The sequence below is a fragment of the Macaca nemestrina genome, chromosome 12, assembly GCF_043159975.1.
Source record: "Macaca nemestrina isolate mMacNem1 chromosome 12, mMacNem.hap1, whole genome shotgun sequence".
In the NCBI taxonomy this organism is placed as follows: domain Eukaryota; kingdom Metazoa; phylum Chordata; class Mammalia; order Primates; family Cercopithecidae; genus Macaca; species Macaca nemestrina.
In genome coordinates this window covers 88,675,074-88,694,081 of record NC_092136.1, presented here as the reverse complement: position 1 = coordinate 88,694,081, position 19,008 = coordinate 88,675,074, and the positions used below count along the sequence as shown (strand labels likewise).

General features: G+C 34.6%; 1 protein-coding gene across 11 annotated transcripts in view; it reads left to right on the top strand.

Annotated features, from left to right (window-relative positions):
- LOC105468896 (NADPH oxidase 4) overlaps positions 1-19,008 on the top strand; it is a 171,794-nt gene that overhangs the window by 113,377 nt on the left and 39,409 nt on the right. For all 11 annotated transcript variants that reach the window (XM_071075414.1, XM_071075410.1, XM_071075409.1 and 8 more), the window contains one exon: positions 3,629-3,689. In XM_071075414.1, the coding sequence (XP_070931515.1) occupies positions 3,629-3,689 (61 nt within the window). The remainder of the gene's footprint in view (positions 1-3,628; positions 3,690-19,008) is intronic.

Genomic DNA, 19,008 nt, shown 5'->3' with positions numbered 1-19,008 from the left:
ACAATAGAGCTATAGATATCAATACTTGTATTATTTCTTCCCTTTGCAACGTTTTCTAAAACAAAAAGAAAGTGAGAAAACAATGAATCACCACAATGTGATCTAGCCAATATTAGTGAATCTGGATATTTTTTATGCAAAGATACTAAAATGTGATTCCAAGATCTTCATTCACGTTTTCAAACCACATATACTGAATTCATTCTTTATGTTATTCTTTGAAGCCTCCTTGCAAATATGAGGTCTCATGCTTAAAGATTGTTAAAATCTGTTGTAGCTTGGAGAAGTATCAGTGACTTATAAAGACCTCATTTCCAAGAGGTTGAGAGAAACAATATTTTGTTTTATCCATTCAAAACCAGACTGGCATTCAAAGATATTTTGATACCTTGGACTGGTACTTAGAAAAGAGAAGTTTACAGTCTCCTATGATACCCAATGAGATGTTAAACATTGTGTGTAATTACCTTTTACAATATCTGCTTTGAAAAAATTGAATAGAGACATGAATATTTGACAAAATATGTATTTTATTTTAGAATGCATCATGAGATTAACTCAAGCCACACGTACCCTCAGGCACACAAGGACAAACATTCTTTGCCTTCCATTCTGATATCTTCTTGGCTATAGATCATCTTTTCATAATTTGAGATATAGTTTACAGTGAAGGACATCCGGTGACATGTGGACAATCAGATTGGTAGCTCAGATCTCTGTTGGGTATCTTGCGTTCTGAGAGCTACAACTTTTATTATACAGAGACTCTGGCCAGCCTTCAGTAGTACATAGTAAAATTGTGGGTGGTTTTTGCAGATAATATTTTATTTGGAGGTTTGCTGATGACAAAACTGTTTGCTTTCAGAGTTATTAAAAATCGTAATGTGGGCTGGGTGTGGTGGCTCATGCCTGTAGTCTCAGCACTTTGAGAGGGTGAGGTGGATGGATCACATGAGGCCAAGAGTTTGAGACCAGCCTGGGCAATATAGTGAAACCCCAACTCTACTAAAAATACAAGAAAAATAGCTGGGCATGGTGGCACATGCCTGTAATCCCAGCTGTTTGGGAGGCTGAAGCAGGAAAACCGTTTGAACCAGGGAGGCAGAGGTTGCTGTGAGCCGAGATCGAGCCACTGTACTCCAGCCTGGGTGACAGAGTGAGGCTCCATCTCAACAACAACAACAAAAGTTACAATGTAAATAAAACAATTAAGTACAGAGTCACACTTATAAATAAAACAATATAATTTTAATAATAAACATGTTTCAACAATGTCACTTAAAAATATTTCAATTTACTTTAATATTTTATACTACTGTTAGCAATAACAATCCTATAAGAAACACTGATTGTAAAGTAGTAGTTTGGACATTCCATGGTACGTTAATTCCAATCCTTGGACATAGATTATGTGCTTTTAGTTTGTTCATAATTTATTATGAATCAAAGACAAATACCTACCTTTATATTTAGTGTTTTCACTGATTTTTCAGGCTACCTTTCCTTTTTGCCTAATGAGTTGTTAACATAAAATATGGTACCTTTATCTTCATTTATTTCTCTCCTTATACAATCCCTAAATGACCTGCATTAACTAGTCAACACAGTGAGCTCTGAAGTCTTGGACTTGCTCTATGTAACCCAATCACTAATCACAAGGCCCTTCCACTGCTGTTTTCTTTCACCTGTGCTATAACTTCAGCCTGTATTTCCTTTTAATTCATATTGTGGCATACCAATTCTACTAATGATCAACACATGCCTTTTTTCCTCCTATTTCATTTGATTTCTTACACAACTCTCACCCATTTTGTGTATCTTTGCTTTATAGAGACAGTGACCTGCAATAATTAAGAATTAACAGACCTGGATCCAAATTTTGTCTTGTCTTTTTATGGGGCAAGTCAATATTTTAAGCCTCAATTACTCAATTTTCTTATCTATAAAAGACAATTCTGTGAAGTTATTGTAGATTTTGAAAATAAATCACTTAACACTTCCCATGGCACATGGTACTTGATAAAAGCTGGGTAGTCACAGGCAGATAGATGGTCCCTTAACCATAGCCCTTAGTTTAGGTGCATCATTAGAATTCAGATTTTATGGACTTTAAAAGGTATGCATATTTCATATCATACTTAATATCTCCAACGGGATGTTAGTCAGCATGCTCAAATAAGTTGATAATTCTGTAGGACAATATTTATGTATTAGTTTTTACACAGAAATATTAGCCTCCCATTAATTCAAGTCAGATATTGTTACCAAATGAGTTATGAAAAAACCATTATTCAAATTTTTGAATTGAGGATAAGTGAGTAGGAATCCAGAAAACAAGACGAAATTTTTCATTTTTCTTATTGTAAACTAAATTTTATTCTTTCATTTTGACTACCTGGATATTTTCTAGGTTTCCTAAATATAGGACTACAAGCACTTTTTTTTTTTTTTTTTTTTGAGACGGAGTCTAGCTCTGTTGCCCAGGCTGGAGTGCAGTGGCCGGATCTCAGCTCACTGCAAGCCCCGCCTCCCGGGTTCACGCCATTCTCCTGCCTCAGCCTCCCGAGTAGCTGGGAGTACAGGCACCCGCCACCTCGCCCGGCTAATTTTTTTTTTTTTTTTTTGTATTTTAGTAGAGACGGGGTTTCACCGTGTTAGCCAGGATGGTCTCGATCTCCTGAACTCGTAATCCGCCCGTCTCGGCCTCCCAAAGTGCTGGGATTACAGGCTTGAGCCACCGCGCCCGGCATTTTTTTTTTTTTTTTTTTTTTTTTTTTTTTTTGAGACGGAGTCTCGCTCTGTCGCCCAGGCTGGAGTGCAGTGGCGCGATCTCGGGTCACTGCAAGCTCCGCCTCCCGGGTTCACGCCATTCTCCTGCCTCAGCCTCCCGAGTAGCTGGGACTACAGGCGCCCACAACCGCGCCCGGCTAATTTTTTGTATTTTTAGTAGAGACGGGGTTTCACCGTGGTCTCGATCTCCTGACCTTGTGATCCGCCCGCCTCGGCCTCCCAAAGTGCTGGGATTACAGGCGTGAGCCACCGCGCCCGGCCTGCACTTTTTTTACTTACACTTCTACAACTCATCCCCTTCCCCAGGTACCCTCACCACTCCAGATTTCTTCTGAGAATTAAAGGAGGGAATGAAATAGAGTTATTTCAGTAAGAGCATAATTGTTGGGCATGGAAAATCCATGTCATATTAAGAATTTTTTCTCCTTGGAATTTGTTAGGATAAGTATATAATATCTAGGGAGAAAAGGACACAAAAAAGCATTAGTTTTTGTTTCTTCCTTTGTGATTAAAAACTGGCGTTTCTTATATATATTTTAACTTAGAAGATGTTTTAGCAAGATTTGTAGTTAAATAAAATACACTAGCAATTTTAACATGTGTAATTTATTGTTTTATGTAAGTATTTTGGGGTTTTAGAGGAATGTAGATTGTCTTATCGACCTGTTGACATTGATTCTTTTTCTTCCACTAATAAGGATCTATATAGATTTTGGTCTGTTCCTTCCTATTATCTATTGATTTGGGGGATTTGCCATCAGGATAAAAGTTGTAATTGAATTATAGTTTCATATTACATAATTATTAATTACCATTGATTCTAGTATTTCTTTTTTAGTGTCCAACTGAAACCAAAGCAACATTTGGGGTTCATCTTAAAATAGTAGGAGACTGGACAGGTATGTAGGACATATAGTTTTAAGATACGGTCTTTGAAAATCATAGAATGTAATAATTTGAATGTGTTTTAGTATTACTACCAGCATGTATAGAGACGTGTATGTGTTTCAAGCTGTTCTGTTTTATTTATTTATTTATTTTTGGCTTGCACAGTTTTGACATCTATGTTTTCTCTTTTAAGATGCATTTTTGCAATCAGAATACCTTTGATATCAGTAATTATTAATAATATATTGTTCAGTGTGCTTGCAAATCATAGGCTTCTACCTACTTGTCAGACATGGTGGCAATAGTGGGAATGCTGAAATGTGTTTTTAGAAAACTAAGTCAAAGTAATGAACACCTGATATTGAGATCACACAAATCTTCCAGTTCTTGCATGACATTTTTTGTGGGGTTCCTGTATATATAGCAATATCTTTGGAATAGATAATTTTAACAGCAGGCCTATTGGTGATACTTTACTTGTCTTCAGTAAATACTTTTTATTACCTGAGAGATGCATTGTAGTAAGAGCTCTGAGTAAATAAAAGAAACATTATTCACTCTTATATTAATATTTCCTTGACCCACCAGAATAATTGACAAGTGAGTACTCAGTAAATGTTGGCTTGTTGGTTGGTTATGTTGTTGTTGCAGGAAAGAATGCAGATATAAACATGAATGCAAAACGAAATTTAAATATTCTTATACTTAGGTGCTAAACAAGGAGTTGGTATGTAAAATCTGTAGGGAACCAGAAAAATGTAGATTAAATGTGGTCTAGGGCTGTAAGAGAAGCTTCACAGAAAAGACAGAATTTGAAATGAAGCTTAGAAGTCAGGTAAATGAACAAAGATATAGGTAATTTAAGTGAAAGTCACAGTGTTGTCAAAAATCAGGAAAGGCAATGATTAAACTCTCTTTGGAAAGGGTGAATCCAATCAGCCTTTAATCAATTAAACAAAAGCAAAGTCAGTCAAACAAAATGAAGCAAAAACAAAGTCAATGAAGCAAAAACAAAGTCAATCAAACAAAAGCAAAGATTTTATTCTGGGTAGTAGTATAGAAAAGCCATTTAGGGCCAGCTTGGTGAAGATTATGCACGCCTCAGCAAAATATTAGAGTAACCAACTAAGGGACTTTAGGGAATTTTTGAAGCATTTGAAGCTCTATGATGAAAATGGTATTAATTAGGTTGCTAGTTGGACAGACTAAAATCAAGGGAAGACTTGAAGGTACTTAAAGGCAGAGGGGAAGGAGGCCGTGGAGAGGTGGGGATGGAAACTCGAAGTAATGAATTTGTGAACACAAGTTAAGAAGGTAGCATTAGAAGGAAGAACCTAATTTCTGTAAAAACCAGGGACGGATAAGATAATAAGAAAGACATGTTTTGAAATGAGGAGAACAGTAGTTGATATAAGGAGGTTATTTCATATAGTTAAAAAATAATAGAGTTATGTATAAAATGTAATGTCTTTAGAAAGGGTAGCCAGTTTAGAATTGGAGACTTAAAAAAAAAAAAAAAAAGGAAGGAAATCTGCAACATAGGATTTAATGGGCAAACATCTAAACGAATTAAAAAGATCTTTGAGCAGTAATGACTCATTCAAAGTAATGAAAAACCAGGCTTACATGGATAATTTTCAGATGGTAGCATTGAAAAGAGATCATGGTCATCCTCTGATAGATATACACTGGTGGAGTATGAACATACGAATAATTGCAATATGCTCGATATCAGTTGATATAATCACAGTGTTTTTTTTTTTCCCCACTGTTCTGGAAATAAAGAATAAGGAAAGTTCTTTTCTGATAAGAATCCCAATATAGTAGGAATTAAGTTCAGTCATGAATGGTAAATTGATAGAATTCTATATCTGAAAGAAAACATACAATGAAAACATAGTTTAATTCATAAGATTAAGCAGAAACTCCTGATGGTTTATTATTAGCTATTGTTACCGAGTTTTTTTCACAAAGTTATTTTCTATTACCAGTAGCTCATTAAAATAAATGATGTCTCACTATTTTAATCATCTCTATTAGGAACACTTAATAGTGTTAATTTTATCCTCTTTTTTTTAATGTACTATGCCACCGAGAGAAACAAGATCATTCTATTCAGAGAGTTCAGTTCCAGTCAGATGCTTTTCAATTAATAGACCTTCTTTGTTGTTGACCTGAAATATTTGTTGACTTGGAAAAAAACATAAGCAGTCATGCAGAGAACACCTAAATAATCATGTCACTGTCGGACACTTTACTTCAAAGAGATTTAGCTGCCTTACAATGAGATTACAATTATTGAAGGAAAAGTAGGAGCATTACCTTTGAAATCAAGAATCATTGGTTTTTATTCTAAAAGAATTGATTAAAACTTGGTATTAAGAGCAGTAGGTATAGGAAATACCAAAGAGATACCTAAGAGATTGAATATCAAAGGTTTATTTTTTAAAACTGACTGAGAGATATTTAATATGACCTTTTAGTTGCTGAAATATGTTCTGCATTGGCAGCATACAGAGACTAAAGAACAGGTTTAAAATAGCTCCATAAATGATCTCTCCAAGACTAATAAACTATACCTAACTATAGAGTGCCGGAAGAGCAAGGGAAGCAACTATGCAGCACAAGACCAAGAAGCACCAAAGTCTCATATTTCTTGTCTAGATTTTCATTTTCACCAGACCTCTAGTTGCATCCCTAAATATGTGGAAGACCTGTTAAGTTTAGAAGACCCTTAAAACATTTTAGACATGATTCAGCGTTTTTTCTTGAAATGATTGTAGTAGAGTAGATGGGGTGGATAACCCAAGTAGATTTCTCTTTTAATTTAATTAATACCCCATTACTCTTCTAGAAGCAGCCATTCTTTCCAGTTTCAAACATATGGTCAGAGATTATTGACTTGATTATCATTTTAAGTGTACAGAAATGTTTTGTTTCTTTCTTCATTACATATGATTAGTATTGATTAATGTCTGAGATAATGCTGTACCCTTGCTTATTTTGGTGGTCTAAATAGCCACTTATTCCACAGATGTTTGTGTTGTGCTACAACAGAATTAAATACGTAACATCCACATGTAATTAATGTAAACTTTCTGCCATTGATCCCTTCAGCAGTTAATGAATTAGCAATAATTGTGAGTAAATATTCAATAAAGGACTTGTAGCATGTATCACATGACGTTTCTGTGAATCTTGAGTATAAATTCCCGTGTTGTCTTCTGGAAAAGCTTTCTACAGTGAGAAGATATGGTTATCTTTGAGGATTAAAAATGAGAAGACAGGATCAGATATTATTATGGATTTGCCTCAGTCACATAATATATTGACTACTCACAGTGAAGGTAATCTTAAATATAGGTTTAGTTAAGGACTGGGCCACAAAAGAGTTGATAACTCTCTTATTTTTTTCTGTATCACTGTAGAAGCCAGCCATGTTTCAGGCTTTATTCAGATTTCTCATGAAAAGATTAAAACAGAACATGTGTTATGTGTTTAAAGTATTTCTTTTTTATTTTTGGAAACTCCTTGTAAGTCAAATTATGACCACACTAAATTATATTGTTATTACTTTATTTTGACAACATATTTTAGGCCAATTACATCAATTGCCTTACACTAGATATCACTGTGAATGGCTTTTGGTTGCTGCAAAAAGCCAATAAATAAATAAATAAATAAATAAATCTTATTTGGTTATATGGAATCTCACTGATTTTATATAATTCGTATTCATACAATGTAAACTTTAAGGTTATAATATTCATCATCAACTGCTACATACCCAAAGGAGTGCCTGGAAGTATTCTTTTTGTTGTTACTGTTGCCATGACTAGTGAATTACAATGATTAGTCATTTGTGGAAGATAATATTTAAACTATTAACTTTGGCTAATAATCAAATGTATGTTAAACAGCTACTATGTTCCAGACTGTTTATTAGTCACTGGAGATACAGCATTGAACAAAAGTGACTAAGTCTCCGCTCTTATAGAGATTGTGTTTTGGTCCGTGGGGAGTTCATCATTTTTTTGGAGATGTTTTGGTGTGATTCTATCTCCTGCCATTTGGCCATGGTTTATAGATTATAGTAGCCTCACTACTACCTATAGGGTACTACTATAGTATAGTATAGGATATAGTACTACTAGAGTAGTACCCTATGTCCTACCAGCCCCTGTGGATGGTAGTAGTTTTCTTCTACTCTCTGAATTTTTTCACCATCCTCAATTTGGCTTCTCACTTCTTCCCTCACTTGAGTCATTAGTTCCCTCTAATGAACTTCTTCCACTTAAATTATGCAGTCATGTTTCTGCCTGGATCTGCACTGTTACACAAGTTTAGAAAAGCTCTCTGAACAGAACCCCAAATCAAGAGGAGAAATATATAGGGGGGTTGCATTTGCAGTGTACAGGGACTAAAGAACAGGTTTAAAATAGCTCCATAAATGAGATATTTTAAAAATATATGTCTTTAAAAAGTTTAAGAGATAATAAAAGTAAGAGAGGATGTGGAGCTGATAAATATAGATCAATCTGGCAGTGTGCTTGGGTTAGCTCCTAGGGTTTGAGAGGTGCTTGTCTTCCCACCTTTATGGTCAGTGAGGTCATGTCTGATAGCTTCCCATCACTCATAGTGACGTAGTTATTCCGCAGAAATTGACCAACATCATTCCCATGGTGTGAATATGTCCCCTATAATTCATATGTTGAAATTTAATCACCAATGTGATAATATTAAGAGGTGGGACTTTTAGGAGATGATTAAGTCATAAGAATAAAGCCCTCATGGATGAGATTAGTGCCTTCTGAAAGGGCTTGAGGGATTTGATTCACTCTCCTCTGCTCTTCTACCATGTGTGTTCCTTCACTTTTGTTCTTTTGCTATTCTGTTATGTAAGGACACAGCAATAAGGCACCATCTTAGAAGCAGAGAGCAGCATTTACCAGGCCTCAAAGCTGCTGGTGGCTTGATCTTGTACTTCCCAGCCTTTAGAACTGTGATAAATACATTTCTGTTGTTTATAAATTACCTAATTTGTGGTATTTTGTTATAGCAGCTCTCTAACAAAGACAACCATAAAGTAGGCCTTATATATTTATCTATTATTAGACCTGGCTATTAAACATTTGCCAGAATACCAATGGACAAATTCTAAGAAGTTTGTATGTAAAGCAAAATAAAGAAATAAGTCAGCAGCTGAAAGGAGGAAATAAGGACAAGGATGATATAAATTAAAGGTATATGATTATTTTATAATAATTATAACAATATACTAATTATATTATAATATATTTATACACGTATTTGAATGATGAGAATGAAATGGAGAGAGGAAGTTTTATATTGCTGGAGAGATGTGGGATATAGTTCCAGGGGCAAATAGAAGATGTCCAAGTTTCTGGGAGGAAAACTTGGGAGGCTCTCTGGGCCAAACTGAGTGTCAGATATATAGAACTTGCCTAGAGTGGGGGATTATTCCAGGAACAAAAAATAGTTTGAGTGGCTCAGAAGGGTGAAATAGCTTGGAATGTCAGGAAAATGCCATGCTATTGGGTGGCCTGGCTGGGGTGGCATCCGAATATTAGGCCAAGGAAGAGCTTGTAGATCTTGCTATGAAACTTGGTCTTTTCCCGAAAGATGCTGGTGAAATATTGAGGAGTTTTAAACAGTAACTGAAATCAAATTTGCCCTTGATATGGGTCACCCTGCCTGTGTTATATCAAATAGAAAGGAAGAGGACTAGGCTGGAGGCAAATACATCACATTAAAGATTTTTTAATGTCAAGCAAATAGAAGACTTTATCTTTTGAGTTTTGGGAGAAGAGTGATCTATGGTTGCTGCAAGAAGCCAATAAATAAATAAATAAATAGGACTGAACAATATACTGTTAGCTTCATAAAAATCATGTCATTAGGAAGATGCAAAGGAAAGGTTTGGAGATGGTACATATTGCTGTGAATTACTGAGTGCATTGGAGACCAGTAAGTGGAGAGAGTTAGTGTACAAAAAGAGGTACATAGCAAATGAGCCTATTCCTAAATTCTTCCTGTTTCTACATTTCCCCAGAACTATGAGAATGATTGATTTTATAATGATCTGACTTGTGATTAGCAGTGGGAGATAAATGACAAATACAGATGCAACTGCTATGTATATATCTAGATGGATCTGTGTCAGGATGAGGATAAACCTATTATATCTTAAAGTATATATACTTTGTATAATGAAATACTGTAGATCTGGCCTCATGTGAGTCTATGTGGAAATCATTTAAGATAATGATGAAACTTAGCATGGCTTATTTACTATCACAATATAATAAATCATTCAATGAATGTGAACTGGGCATAAATTCTACAGCCTCAGAAATCAACAAATTTTTTTTATCAGGAAAATGAGAAGAACATTACATGTGTACTACAATTGAAATGCCTATCTGTTCTCAGGAAAGAGGATAAATTGTTTTTCCCTTGGTTTCTCATTTTATGAACATTAAATATATGCTGTCATGTTTTTAGTAGGGGACAGCTCACTTAAAATGCCACAGAAATATAAAAATTGCTTAGTAAGTAAAAAATTCACTAGTCATTAAATTTTATTCATTCTAGCCATTTTACAAACCCAAACATAGAAGTAAATACCAAATTTTTGTTTTCTATTCAATTTTCACAATGTTACTTTTTTTTTTTTTTTTTTCCAGTTTTTGGAGACAGGTCTTGCTCTGTTTCCCAGACTGGAGTTGATGTAGTCATGGCTCACTGCAGCCTTGACCTTCCAGGATCTGTGGAAGGATCTATGGATCCTCACATGTCAGCCTTCTGGATAACTGGGACCACAGGCTCAGACCGCCATGCCTGGCTAATTTTTATATTTTTTTGCAGAGGAAGGGTTTTGCCATGTTGCCCAGGATAATCTGGAACTCCTTGGCTCAAGCGATCAGCCCACCTCAGCCTCCGAAACTGCTGTGACTACAGGAGTGATCTACTGTGCCTGGCCAAAATGTTACTTTTTAGTTTTGAAAATAAATTATTCAATTGCTGGACCCGGAAGTAGAGTTATTATAGTGAAGTGGTTTGTTTTTATGGATTGCTGTATATTTATTAGAATTGTTCTGTTCGTAAACGTTGTTTAGAGTTTCTGTTATCCAGTATTTTCTACTTTATTTTACTATGTAACGTGCAAGAAAATAAGATTTATGAGGGATTTTCTTGGTAACATAATTTGTTAATCAATGTCAAAAAACATGACATAATGTACTGAATGGCTAAGAAGGAATATGTCAGTTTACCAAATGAGTCTAGTGTTAATGGACTAAGTAATTTCAAAGGAAGCAAAATGACAAGGATTTTGTGCCATTATAGTTATTAACAGGAATATTTTTAAGTATTCATTTTCTTGATACACTTGCTAATCATTTTATGTATTTGTTTGTTGTTTTTCCCTGATTCATAGTCTTGGTCTTTGGCCAAGACATCCTCTATTTAAGAACAGAGAACACTCAACTACATGGCTGTATTCTATGGGCTTTAAAGGCCCATATATTGCATGGCATTGATTTTATTTGCTCGGGTCTTTAGATTTGAACTTCATAAAACATAAAAGAAAATCTCCTGTTTGTTTTTTTTTGGGGGGGGGCAGGGAGGTTCTTGGTCTTGGATAAAATGGCCTGTTTTTTCTTGCATATACACCTAAGAGGTATTCAGTTTGTGCAGAAACTAGGAACTGAATTAGTATCGAGCTGTGTCTTGATCAGTTTGAGGTGTTTCTTCTGATGAAAGCCAACACTATTTTAAAAAAACACAGTTGATACGACAAATGAAAATATAACAGTTTTCTTAAAAGGTGGATTGTAGAAAGCTTAGTAGCAATAATGTGTTTATCCAAAAATGTCTCTGTTATTTGCCTTCATTTTCTTTGAAAGTGTTTTTTTCCCACCCTTTTTCATTTTTTTTGTTATAGTTTAGCCTCTGTGGCAATAAAAGAGAATTTCTATTTTATAAGAAATCCAGTTCTAGGCATTGATTCATTGATGTATTTAGAGGCCAAGAAGTCTGTCTGTAGTTCTTTCAAAACTGCTTTTGATTTTTTTTTAAACAGTGTGTTTAACAAATAAGAAGCAAAATAATGAGTATCACAGAAATAGACTTTTATCACTCTGCTCCGCTGAAAATAAAAGGATACGTTAAATAATTTTCCTTTGTTTAATACTGCATTGTCTACCTTCAGACCTTACAGCATTTAAAAGTACCAGGTGTTGAGGCATGCAGATGGCATATGACCCTGCTAAGCTTTCTCTTATCCTGTAATCCTTAGGCAAGAAGAAAGTAAAAGGAGGGAGGGGAGAAAAGGGAGTACAGTATATTCTCAGGAGAGATAAGGCAGTATGATGGCAGTGGAAAGAACCCTGGACTGTGAGTGTTTTTGTTTTGTTTTTGTCTTTTGTTTAAGTATCTTTGCCTCTTTCTAGCCATGTGACCTTGAGACTATCAGTCAGCTGGTTGGTTTTTAGTTTCCTTGTCTACAACATACCAAACTGAGGGAGTTGTTTCCTAATTTCTCAGTTCATTATTGCTGTAAAATGGTATAATTATTTTGAAATAAATAAATTATAAGATACAGATAATTCAATTCCATATAACGTGTGAATGATAGTAGATAAATTTTGGTATACTTCAGAAAATATTACAGGAATACTTTGGAGAATACATGTCAAGTAGAGGATTTTTATGTTGCTTCTTTTGTTTTCCTATTGGTGTTCTTATTCATTCATTAGCTCTGGTTGTACATACATCTCATCTTCTGAAACTTACATGTATGGGTTTAGGGATTTTTTTCCCCTTATGTAAGACAGTATAAAAGTATGTTTTTTGTATTACCTTGACATGGCCTTAATATTTGCAAAAAAAAAAGATAGTTTTATATAACCAGAGCATGCAACTGATAGGGTTTTTTCTTCTAGAATTATAAATCATTTTATTTTCTTCTAGAATTATAAGTCATTTTCATTTGAATCCTAGAACCTTATGACACAAGATTTGCCTACATATGTAATATATATAGGCAAATATGTGTGTGTATATATGTGTGTGTGTGTGTATATATGTAAGCATATATATACATAGAGAGAGAGAAAGAAAGAGAGAGAGAGACAGGGTCTCACTGTGTCACCTAGGCTGGTGTGCAGTAGCATAATCATAGCTCACTGAAGCCTCAAAATCCTTGGCTTGAGCAATTCTCTTGCCTCAGCTTCCCAAGTAGCGAGGACTACAGGGGTACACCACCACACCTGGCTAATTTTTTAAACTTTCTTGAAGAGCCAGGGTCTTGCTGTGTTGCTCAGGCTGGTCTCAAATCCCTGGCCTCAAGCTTTCATATATTGGGAATGTAGTCATGAGCCACCACACCTGGCCTGCCTATATCTTTAATAAGTTGCAACTTGATTTCCTGGTTTATGTAAAGTAGTACTAATCTGAGTGCCTCTCATGTTGATTTGAAACCAATAGTTTAAATAGCAACTGTTGTTACTATTATAAATATTGTTACTGTTGAGTTACCATGTATTACTATGTATTACCAAGTATTATTATTGAGTTACCATGGTAATAAAGAACATTTCCTTGATTTAAACAAACTTTTCAGTAGGGAGATGTATGCTCCATATCTTTCTAGTTGGTATGGATGTACTCGAAGTCTCCTCTTTAATTCTTCTTTTTAGAAGTAATTTGTTTTTCTAAGATTAATATGCATATTTCTAAGGAAACTAAAACACCAAATTTTGACAAACCATTAATTTCTTTAAATCCCTAGAAGTAATGTGCTTCTTTCTCTTTTTAAATAATTTCGTAATTACTTTCTAAATTCTTTTCAAGTAGCTATAATGGCATTGAAGTTCTTTTGTTGTCTTGGCATTTTTGTGTGTGTGTTTAATAAATAGAGCTGCCTCGGTGATAATAATTTGTTTTATTCATAGTCTGTGACAAATAATAGGTACTCAATAAAATTTGTTAGATGAGTGAAAAAGTGAATAAAACGTTATTTAACTGATGAAGTTCTGATTATACAAAATATTGATTTTACTTTCAATTCTAAATTTTCTGTCATTATAGATTATTGATATATATGTAACAGAGCAAAATTATTCAGCTTATTTAGTATGATGGCTCAGAAGGGCTTCCTTTGTTGGTTTGTTTATTTTTTATAAAACCTCTCCACTTCTTTTGCTTTTTATTACCAGCATATCCAGGCTAAGTAGACCGTTCTGTTCCAAACTCTCAGATCATACCTTTAGCACTTATTTACTTGTGGTGTTTGTATCTTTTGATAAAAAATTTAGGATGTAATTACAAAATTATTTAAAAAGGGAAAGAAGCACATTATTTAGACCTCTTCTCTGCTAGACCTTTAGCCCACTAAGAACCTCACTTGGTGCCTGACTTACAGTGCATGCTCAGAAATGTTACTGAGAAATTACTTATTTTAGATGTTCACATTTTGTGTTTATATATTTAAATAGTAATTCCTAAATGCTGTGAGAAAAATCATTTGTACTGTCTATTTCAAGCAGCATGTGTGTGTGTTTGTGTGTATTGTGTGTCTGTATTGGTGTGGTCTTTTCCTTGGGAGGTGGAGGAGGGGATAATACTCCAAGATCTACAATATGGGGAGTATGAATGACAACTACTCTTAAAGATATGTTCATGTGTGGTTATGTGCATATCCGTGCCCCACATCTACTCTTTACACACACACACACACACACATACATCTACATCTACTCTTTAAATATTTTTATATATATACACACACGTATAGATAGATGATTGGTAGATTTCTTTTAGATAAGTACTAAAAATTACAACTCGAACAAATCTAAAAATTAAAAATTCAAACAAGATATAGATAAAATAAAAAGCTATTATATATGATTAGGAGCCATCAGGCAATACTTAACTGATAGAGTCAAGATGGGCATGATCGATGCTGGACAGCATGGCTAAAAGAGTAGTCAAAATGGATTGACAGTGACCACCTTTACATACCACAGAGGTGTTATTTATATAACATCTGGAAAGTTCTGGAAAAAGAGAAATGACTTATTGCTAATCTTTATTCTACTTAAACACATGCACATGCATCACATCCCATTGTAGTTGAGAACTTGGTAGAAGTTCTCAGTACAAAGTGGAGATCTATGAAGCACTTCTGTTGCAGATTGGATTAGCTAGAAGCTGTGTGTGTGTGTGTGTGTGCGTGCGTGTGTGTGTGTGTGTGTGTGTATAACGTAAAATGCTTATTAGGGATCAATACCCATGACAGGAAAGAGAACAAAGAAAGAGAACAAAGAGGGTTTAGGTGAAGGAAGAATTTGAAACAAGGCAGGTTCAACAAAGCCCAGCCAAATTGGTGGGAAGATCTAGAGCAAATATTGCCCATCACAGTTGCCTGCGTAGGGCTGAAATATCCTTGCCTTGTTCATTCACTGGATGTGAGCTGCTCTGTTAGAAGTACTTGCTTTGCATCTGAGGCCCACCCTGATGGAACTGACAGCTGGAGATTGAACTGCACTCTCCACAGCTGGGCAACGAGTTCTTCACTGAAGAGGCACTTTGGGGATACTTCTCTGTATCAACTACATGACCCCTAGCTTATTTTCTTATTAATATTTAATTAAAAATAAAATCTCATGTGAATATGAAATAGAGCAGGATGCTAGGACAGCAGGCATAAACCAGAATAGTCCCAGTGAAACAAAGACATGTGGCCCCGCTCCCTTTCAGTGACTTTAAGAAGATTTCTTTTCATTCCTGGAACAAATATTCTTTTTTGTTTTTTTTTGTTTCAATGGTTTCTGAGGTAGAGGTAGTTTTTGGTTACATGGATAAATTCTTTAGTGGTGATTTTTGAGATTTTAGTGCACCCATCACCCAAGCAGTGTAGACTGTATTCAATATGTAGTTTTTTATCCCTCACCCCACTTCCAACACTCCCTCTCTGGAGTTCTCGAAGTTGATTATATCTTTCTTATGTCTTTGAGTCTGCAAAGGTTAGTTTAGCTCTCACTTATTAGTGAGAACACAGGATACTTAGTTTTCCATTCCTGAGTTACTTCACTTATAATAGTGGCCTCCAGCTCCCTCCAAGTTGCTGCCAAAGACATTATTTTGTTCCTTTTTATGGCTGAGTAGTATTCCATGTTGTATATATACCACATTTTCTTTATCTATTTGTTAGTTGATGGGCACTTAGGTTGGTTCCGTATCTTTATTGTTGTGAATTGTGCTGCTATAAACATGCATGTGCATGTGTCTTTTTCATGTAATGACTTATTTTCCTTTGGGTAGATACCTAGTAGTGGGATTGCTGGATTGAATGGTTGTTTTATTTTTAGTTCTTTAAGGAATCTCCATGTATTGTCCATAATCATTATGCTAATTTACATTCCCATCAACAGTGTAAAAGTGTTCCCTTTTCACCACATCCACACCAACATCTATTGTTTTTAGACTTTTTAATTACGGCCATTCTTGCAGTAGTAAGGTACCATTTCATTGTGATTTTAATTTGCATTTCCCTGATGATTAGTGATGTTGATCACTTTTTCATGTTTGTTAGCGGTTGTATGTCTTCTTTTGAGAAATGTCTGTTCATGTCCTTTATCCACTTTTCAATGGGATTATTTGGTTTTTTTTTGTTGCTGATTTGTTTGAATTCCATGTAGATTCTGGAAACTAGTCCTTTGTCAGATGCAAAGTTTGAGAAAATAGGCAAATATTTTTTAAGCAACTCAAAGTTGAAAGGTGGCTTAAAGATCACTGAACCCATCTGACTCAGTTGTCAGTTCAGAAAAGGAATTAAGAATAGAGGCAGACATAGGTCAAGAACTCAGGCTCTCTGACTACCAGTTGAGTGTTATTTATTTTATTTTTTCATTTTCCAAGAGAAATTTTTTTCTGCTTTATTTAGGTATAATTGACAAGTAAAATTGTGTATTTTCAGGGAGTACATATCTCTTGTATACATATGCATTGTGAAGTGATTACCGCACTCAAGCTAATTAACATATTCATCACCTCAAGTAGTTACCTTTCTTGTGTGTGGTAAGAATACTTAAGATTTACTTGGCAACAGTGTCTTTTCTCTTATGACCTGTTGCTGCTAAATAATGAAAACTGTATGAGTGAAGAAAGATTTGTCCCTTGGTATATCCTTTATCATGTATACTCTCCAATAATATGTCCTGCATTAAGAAGTAATCCTCAGCCTATATTGCCAAAAAATGTGAAATAATATCAATATTATGATGCAATCATCTTACTGACCCTTTTTGGGGTACGAGGTACTGTCTGGTTCCTTGCAATATAACTTCTAATACTATTAATAGGTTACAATATACTAGGTGTTTTTAAAACGAAGGTAAACACTTAATAGAGTCTTAATCTTTAATGTCTCTTAAGGATTTCATTTTGGTGCCATTTTAAAAAAATTAAAACTGGCAAATTAGTGTAATGTGAGCATTAAGAGAAAGATAAAAAAATTTACCTATTAATAAAAATGTGAAGAATTTCTACTCAAGTACCTTTTCTTTAGGACAATCCTGTCTCCCTTAGGAGTATTTTATATGACTTCTTTTATTGCCCTGAAAATCTAATACTCAAAACAGTTAAAATATTCATTTTTATAGAGGAGGTTATAGAGAGGCAGTTAGAGAAGAGGGGTTACCTAAAGGAAAACAATGATTTGGAATTGGTAAAACCTGTCTGGGTCCCTCTAGCAAACAATAACTCTTTCTTAGGTTGCTGTTAAAAAAAAAAAAAAAAAAAAAAAAAAAAAAAAAAAACCACTAAATAGGTGACAGTGATCACATCTCTAGATGCAAAGGATCTTTAGGTTATACAAGAATAGCATTAATCAGTGTTACTTTTGTTTTTTGCGTATTTTTTTTCTTTCTTTTCTTTCTTTTTTTTTTGTAGTAGTAAGAGGTTTTATTTTCTTCTCATCCCAGGAATAGATTTGCATAATGCTAAATTACTGTGAGCTGAAATCATGCCCCTGCACTCCAGCCAGGGTGACAGAGAAAGACTCCATCTCAAAAAAAAAAAAGGCCTACTGCTTTTTATTGTTATGTAAATCCTTATTGCATTTGGTATATTCTGCATATTGGGGTGGATTAGAGATTGGTCATTTTCTGCAAAGGAGAACATGAAACACCTTGGCCACAAAAAGCTGTACAAAAAAGTTTCAATTAGAATTGGAAAGAGTATTTTATTTTTCTCATTTTTGTTTTCAAATAATTACGCATATGGTGTGTTCACAGTTGATTAGCCAGAGAATGCAAAGTAATGTAACTGTGTGCAGTATGTTATCCAGGTGTAACAGCCTCATAATCTTTTTGTTGATTGAATGGGAGAAAGGAAGAGTGGGTGAAAGTCTACAAAAGCTTGTGTTAATTAAGATGTATCTCCTACTGGTAGAAAATCATGTTCAGACATTATCACATTGTTAGTCAGCTCATCACAGTACCACTTTGCAGAAAAGCTTTTTTTTCCAGTGGCTTTAATGAATTTCTTCTAAGAAGTCCTGTGAAAGTCCTGAGCTGTAGTATTTGGATAACTGTGCCATTTTCTTAAACAATTTGAGCCTGCTGAGAAAGTAGATCATCTGGTTTGACATTTTGCTGCAAAAGAAGTAGCATTAATATATCTTTTTTTTTTTTTTTTTTACTTAACAAATAAAGCATCAAATTATTTTGACCTTTTCCTCAGAATCAAATAGATAATAGGATGCTAATTAAATAATCGATAGGCAAAAATCTGTGAGACTAAAGGACTAAATAATTATAAATAATTTTTCCATTTACTTGAACTTTGCTAAGAATAGATTGTTATCATTTATCTATTTTTATAAAGAAATAAGTGAATAATCAATATACCTTTATGAGATAAAATTGTTCACATTTAATAATTTATTAATATAAAAATTAAATTTTTTAAAGACATGCTTTTAAAGTACTGCATATATTTTCTGTTTATGTATATATGAACCCTTTCTTTTCTTTTATTTTCTTTTTCTTTTTGAGATTAAGTTACATTCTCCTTGCCCAGGCTGGAGTGCAATGGCATGACCTCAACTCACTGCAACCTCTGCCTCCCAGGTTCAAGTGATTCTCCTGCCTCAGCCTCCTGAGTAGCTGGGATTACACCCACCACTAGGCCCGGCTAACTTTTTGTATTTTTAGTAGAGACAGAGTTTCATCATCTTGGTCAGGCTGGTCTCAAACTCCTGACCTCAGGTGATCCACCTGCCTCAGCCTCCCAAAGTGCTGG